At 37.0% G+C, this 6921-nt stretch overlaps 1 protein-coding gene and 1 long non-coding RNA gene across 2 annotated transcripts; one reads left to right on the top strand and one right to left on the bottom strand.

The window, feature by feature from the left end:
• Nucleotides 1-847: 847 nt before the first annotated feature.
• LOC137740020 (telomere repeat-binding factor 4) lies at nt 848-4189 on the bottom strand. The gene is made up of 6 exons (XM_068479805.2): nt 4016-4189; nt 3308-3513; nt 2460-2544; nt 1761-1850; nt 1150-1435; nt 848-1053 (listed from the first exon to the last, which is right to left on the bottom strand). The coding sequence occupies exons 1-6, from the start codon at nt 4163-4165 to the stop codon at nt 1022-1024; spliced, it is 849 nt and encodes a 282-aa protein (XP_068335906.2). The 5' UTR covers nt 4166-4189; the 3' UTR covers nt 848-1021.
• An 879-nt stretch (nt 4190-5068) lies between these two features.
• On the top strand, nt 5069-6139 carry LOC137714093 (uncharacterized). The gene is made up of 4 exons (XR_015967058.1): nt 5069-5166; nt 5247-5333; nt 5416-5490; nt 5671-6139. It is a non-coding gene; the product is annotated as an uncharacterized LOC137714093 (long non-coding RNA).
• The last annotated feature ends 782 nt before the right edge of the window (nt 6140-6921 follow it).

Below are 6921 nucleotides of genomic sequence, written 5' to 3'. Positions count from 1 at the left end.
AACTTCAACAACAACTAACGGCTCAACTCTGCTTGTAATGGTGAAAGGCTCAACACGGCAGGAGAACGGATTACCTGCCAAATATGTGGAAAACTAGGGCATCCTGCCCTAGACTCTTACCAAAGAATGAATGCAGCATATGAGGGAAGGATTCCAGCCAAACGCCTCACTGTCATGGCCACGTCACCTATCACTCTTAACAGGTAGAACAATGGACAATGGCTCTGGACACTGGTGCAAATGCTCATGTCACGGATATTCAGAATTTGGTGAATGCGAAAGAATATAAACGTTAATGGTGTAGGTAATGATAATGGTCTTTCAACATCTCAGGTTTAATTTAGACTATAACTGTTATTTGCTTATTTTTCCTCACTTTTTTCTTGTACAGAACCTCCAGACCCAGAAGATGCTTTTCCACGGGAGATGTGAGAAGGGCTTATACCCATTCCCAGGTGGCGGTGGACAGTTCAATTACCCTATTTCAATGTGTAGGCATCCGAGTCTCAGCCCAGAAATGGTGGCCACCAAACCTAAAGTGGCGACCACCAGACCCGACACAGCCGTATCATTTGACAAAATATTGTCACCAGTTGACTACACATGTCAAAGTGATAGAATGATCAGGGGAAGCAGCTTCTGACTTTAGTTCCCAGAACATTTCTTTTGATCTTGTAAACTAGATCCAAGCGGATTGTTAACAAGCCTAATCAAACCATGTTCCTAACGGGCCTGTAGTATCGAACCACCACTGAACTTGAAGCAGCATACGACATACGACATACGACAAACAGAAAAAAAAAAAAAAAAAAAAAAAAGAAAAAGAAGAACAACACCTGGAGAACACTAGCTGAATCCAGGCACACTCGCGCACCCAAATGGAATTGACTTCTGGTATAACAGAATTCGAATGCATTTTCATGACAAAAGAAAGCTTAAAATGTTCAATTGGATCAGTGAATTTACATACACCGTTCTATAAGTTACAAGGTACACACTAGTCAGACTTACAATTGAAGACCTAAGCCAAGGCAACGACTTCACCACGCAAACCTGTAATGATTGAAACAAAAATTATGAAGGTAATACACATCATGATAATGGAAAGACTTACAACGACTAAAGTACACATACAAGTTTCATACTTACATTGTTCATAAATCTCTTCCATTAACAGTAGCATTGAGTCGGTATCTTCTGCCATCATTGAAACTCTTTCTGCTTCCTTCATTGCTTGAATAGCCAGAAAGCTTTTGTTATCAGCATCCACGAGTTTGTAAGCAGCATTATCAGCTGCATCCTTCACTGTTTCGGTAGAGATTATTGGTACATAATTCTGCAACTTCCGGGGCCTCACTTCCTTTTGATCTGGAGTAGAAATAGGTGTTTCTGCTACCAAAGTTACATCCTTTTTGATCTTGTAACCATTTTGTGCCTACATTTGAAGGGAACACTTTAGAATGTTTCAAGTATCAACGAGTGTGGTATAATTAGGAACAAGATTTGACGTGACAGAAGTACACAACAAAGCATCAAAGAGAAATGTTCGAAAGATATAAGAAGTACAAGATCTAATAATACCGTGCAAGTGCCAACTAGATAGTTAGAATATGAATATGAGTATTAGCTATTACTCAACAATTGAGAAATACAACCAGGTTGTGTTCAAGCCTTCTGAGTTCTGACAGGCTACATGCAAATACACCACATAAAAAAATTATTAAAGAAAAATTTGTAAAATGTCATCATGCTAAATATACCTTGTCCAGTTTTCCTTGCATAGCAAGCTGTCTTAACCTTGTACCCAAAACCCTTCTGAAATTTGCTGGTACAGGCACCTCATGCCTTTGCTGCAGTAGGTGTATCAAGATTCAAGACAGTCACCATCTTTCTTGTACGAATATGAAATTTAAAAAAAGGCAGCTAGAGATTAATTGCAAACTCAAAAGTATGAGTGAGAGGCGAGGATTCAGCAATTGTGCCTTGCTGGTCAGATAAATAAATATACTTAAATAGTTTAATACGCATAATAATTGATAATGATATACTTAAATAGTTTAATACGCATAATAATTGATAATGTTAGTGAGAAACACTTCAAGATGAAACCATAGAAAACAAACCCCTCACTCATGCTGCTAATAGTTGGGTCCAAGGGTTTTTCTCCTTCAGAAAGTCAACTGGTAATCCGATGGAAGGTTAATGAAACTAACATATAATATATTAATATGTTCTCAACCTTACGCGGCTTGTCTTTGGTTTGTGCAACAAAATTTTAACTTTGAATGTCTGAATATATGTAGTGAAAGGATTTACGCTATGCAAGATTTTTTTTCATAATTCTGCAGCAGGTTTCCCAACTAAGCTACGAACATTCAACAATCTAATACAGATATTTCATAATAAATCAAACTAATCAGATATTTTTAATAATACATAACAAAAGACCTCCATCTGACCTCAATATAGTTAAGAATGGCACCTATAGTAGATCCATCCTTATCTTTCATCGTGAAAAGTGCCTCAAAAATCATTGCATCATACCTGTCGAAAATTGTTTAAAAAGAAGAGAAAATAAAGGAACAGATCAAGTACCCTGCAGATGACTTAAACAAAAAGCTCTACAAAGTTTATCCATAATGTAGAAGAAAGACATTAATAACCGTGGATACCAACTGTGAAAACAGAATAAATTAGTGAATGGTTGAACGAGTGAACACCTAAACGGAAAAATTTTGAATCGTTGTAAATAGTACAGAAAAATTACACTAGCTAGAACAAACTGAACTTTAATGTCTATCACAACAGAGGCAGCATCTATTCTATACAAACGTACTGCACCCGCAGTAAATACCTCACTATCTACTTTGTGCTTTACTATGTCCTCCTACCATACTGTATCAGATCACACAAAAGGTCAACAATGGCTCTAGTTTGAGAAATTTTGGTACGTTTGGCATTTTCCAAAGATTTCTATGTCCCTGGAACTTTGTTTCAACCGGTCTCTAGGAAAAACAACGTATTTCAATTCTTAATTCCAGTTGTCTGAAAAGAGGAAAAACTGAAAGAGCTCTTGATAGCATGTCGGGATTCAGGAGTGTTTTCTCTCCATCTTTGAATCCTATATTCTAAACATCGGTTGACATGACATACCATACATTTGCAAACACCCTTTCTACTTCAATTCAAACGGTCCCAACATCATGTTCATTTCAACCGGAATTTTGTTCTAAAGAAGCGATATCAAAAAGAAATATGAAGCACATCGTCTAAGGCCTGACAACATCAGGATCACAAAAGCACACACCTTGGAGCATTTTTCCCATCAGATGCTGTACTCAAAGCATCGTTTGTGACAGCAACGGGAGATGCATTGGGTCGAACCGAAGCAGCAGAAGCAGGGCTCTGAACAATGTCATGCTGGGTACCCATAACCTTTCTAATCTTTGTAGCCCTTGGTCTTTCCTTAGAACCATGTCCACAAGAATTAACACCCAAGTTCCTCCACTTATCCTGATTCGCAAGCAAAAATCGAGACAAGGAAATAACATTGCAAAAGAAAGGACCAAAATCATTAATTCATTTACTGAAGCAGCCAATACACCCATAGCAAATGCAGATTAGACAAAACCAAAACTAGGGTTTCTTCATATACAATTATATATGTATATATATACAAAAAATACATGCATGCATATTTGTCTGTATCAATTGCTGATTATTTTTGGTCAATTTCAAGCAGAAATTGGGAGAGCTAGGGTTTTCTAAGCAGGAAATTGCATATTTCTCAGAAATTCAATGAATAATATAACCGGCTAACAGTTCAACCACCATCAACTTAGGCTTTTTTTTTTTTTTTTTTTGAAAAAAAAATGGCACTTTACTTTTTACAGTTTCATTTTTTTTTAACTTTAAAATTTAGCTAAAAAAAATAATAATAAGAAAACTGAGGAAAGAGTGAACTTTTCTTTTTAGTAAGATGAACAAGTGGCAATAGATGTAAATAGGAGGGAACCTTGAGGTCGATATTGGAGCGGTGAATAAGGAAAGGGGCGCATTCAGGATCTTTGATGATGTTCTTCCACTTGCCGGGTCCGTGCTTCGCTACTCCGGCGAGTAGGGCTTCTTCCTCCGCCGCCGTCCACTTTTGCTTTTGGTTTCCCATTCTACCCCTCTCCCTCTCTCTCTCTCTCTCCTCCAAAGCTTTCTCTCTCTTAGTCTCCTTCTCTCTTGACTTCTTAGTCTAAAACTCTGTGTGTCTGTTTCTATCTTAAACATATTTTAGCTTTCGAGGGAAGGACGACATCTGTGTGTCTCTGTCCCGTTTTCCGCTGCCCCTTCGTGGTTTGGATAAAAGCCCATCCCACAATATCTATGTCTCGTATCGGCCCCAGACATTATCATGTTCCACGGCCCAAAAGGTCCAACGACTGGTAAAATAACATGAATGCCAAGTCAACACACCAACGGATTTTTTTACGGAGTTGGAGGGACAACATTGATGACTAATGCAAGAAATGAGGAACGAAAGTGATGAGTTTGAAATATAAAGGACAAACTGATGAGTTGACAAAACATATCATGAGTGATAAATATTCTATAAATAGTTTGAAATTTGTATGGATCATATATGTTTCATAACGTGCCAAATGTTGTTTCAAGAAATCCTTCTAAAAGTATATTTTCAAGAGGAACTTAAATGTCAGCATATTTTTAATGAAAACAATTATAATACAAGCGTTTATTAGTAGAAGTGTTGTTTAAAAGAGCAATTTTACACGAAACCTATTTATATTATTTCTATACTAAAATCCAAAAGCCAGTGCACTGTTCACTAACAGTGCGCGGACGAAAACGCCCTCCAAATGCTTCTTTTTGTGCCATTTTTTGTGCTTTTTTTCATAGTAAAAAGGCGGTTTTGCCCTCATCTGCCTATGCGTCCCTCATTGCTCCGCCTTCTTCGTTCGCTTTTCTGCTTTTTGTTTCTCTATGCACAGCATTGCCCACGTGTCTTCATCTGTGTGCCATTTCGTTGGATTTTCTTCTTGCTATACACGTGTTGCTCATCCTAGAATGGAAGAAAGATGGAACTTCAGGGATCTTCCATTTGCTTCCACGGATTTCTCAATCTCTCTCGAGCTCCGGATTGCTAGCCTCCGCATGAAGGTTCGTCTCTCTCTCTTTCTCTCTCTCTCTCAATTTTTTTTTTCAATTCGTGATTGAATTTTCTTTCCAAATAATGTTAGGTTCGTTGCCTTCGAGAAGAAAGTTTAAACCTAGAAAAGCTTGGTTTTCAAGAAATCGTCAACCCTGCAAAAACCTTGGGTTTCCTTGTGAGTTCTCCAGCTTATTGTTTTTGAGTTCTCTTTTATTTGTTCAAATTTTTGTGATTTTAAAACCTCTCGGTGGCTACAGATTTCATCGGCTATTTCATCAATTTTTCGATTAGATGAGGATTGATTTTTTACCCACGAAATCTAGCGTGTTCTGGTGAGTTTCGTGACTTCTCCGTGTGGCTGTTTCGAATTTTGTTTATGTGGTTTTCAATGTCCACATGGGTTTCTTGTTTGAATTTTGTATTTGTGATTTTGCATGTTGTTTTGAATTTACAGATGGCTTTTCTGTTTCAATTTTGATTCTGTGATTTTGAGAGTTTGTTTATATTGTCAGATCCAACTTGGGTGTATGATCAGGAGACCTTGCTGTTTGTTTTTAGGCTTTGGTGTGCTCGAACTCACCAAGTTGAATCATTGATGGCTGAGGTGGTAAGTCTTAAACAGGATATTAGAAGGCTCAAACACGAGAATAGAGTGTTATATATGCTTGCAAATAATTACTCGACGAGCATGAAAAGAAAGCTCGGTCAGCTACTAGAATCTGAAGGTCAGACTCAAAATGACAATTAGGGGTTCGAGTCTTTATTCTAAAGACACCCATTGTCTCAGCCGTCTGGAGTTTCACCAAGTATTGAGGCTCCAAATAATCAACCTCTGGTGCCTTCCACTTCTGGGGTACTTCCGAGTACTAGGGCTTCACATAAGCAACCTTTGTGAAGGTTCCCTTCTGTTTGTTTATTTTAACTCATGTGTATGTACATGTCTGTAATTTCTCGGAGATTTAATAGATAAGCTTTATTTCATTCAATGTATTGTGTAAATACAATAAAACATATACTTCACTAAGATATGGTACTTCTGGACCAAATATCAATTTATCTTTACCTTCATGAAGATAAATGATCATTCTTAGTGTCTAAATAATTTGAGTATTCAACTCATAATCTTCAATCCATATGATTCTTTATAAACATCATGGATAAGATTCGTGTTGGCATATTGTTCGATTATGCAGTTCGAGACAATATCTCTCTCAACACTTTATAAACTTTCTAGACTCTTCAGGAATCTAAATCTAATATTATCAACTTTTGTAAGAGATTTTAGTAAATCCATTGGTATTTAAGTACATATTTCATGTTTTACCCTTCCAGGGTTTTCTTCAAGCAATCTGAATCCTTCAGGGATTTTCCACACTTCATGACACATTTTCCTTTGGAATTTATACAGGGCAACTTGCTTCCATGTATATTTGAGGGATTTACTTATGGAGATATGATGTGGGTGACTCATAACCCTTCATATATAATTCTCCATTCATATGACCTTGTTTATAAGAGCATAATTTCAGGTTTCAATTAGTAAACTTGTGTCATATCATGTGAGTGTAATTCACTGTATTACAAATGCCCATATGTAACCTCATTTGGTTCAACATCCTTTAGCTATTTGTATTATATACACATATATATAGGTTCATTTTTCCACATTCTTACAAGATTGTGCTGGAATTGCCTTTCTCCATTTTTTGGCAAATAATATTTCCTTTCGTTGACGAACAAAAGAACGTGACTCAATATCAATA

The sequence above is a fragment of the Pyrus communis genome, chromosome 9, assembly GCF_041283825.1.
Source record: "Pyrus communis isolate YQ-2024b chromosome 9, ASM4128382v1, whole genome shotgun sequence".
Lineage (NCBI taxonomy): Eukaryota > Viridiplantae > Streptophyta > Magnoliopsida > Rosales > Rosaceae > Pyrus > Pyrus communis.
This window is presented reverse-complemented; position numbering and strand designations above follow the sequence as displayed.

Coding starts and splice junctions, on each gene's coding strand:
- LOC137740020 (XM_068479805.2), bottom strand. CDS start 4,165: ATGGGAAACCAAAAGCAAAAGTGGACGGCGGCGGAGGAAGAAGCCCTA. Junction 1,851..2,459: donor CCATTCTTAACTATATTGAG/GTCAGATGGAGG, acceptor CACCTACTGCAG/CAAAGGCATGAGGTGCCTGT. Junction 1,054..1,149: donor GGAAGAGATTTATGAACAAT/GTAAGTATGAAA, acceptor CAATCATTACAG/GTTTGCGTGGTGAAGTCGTT.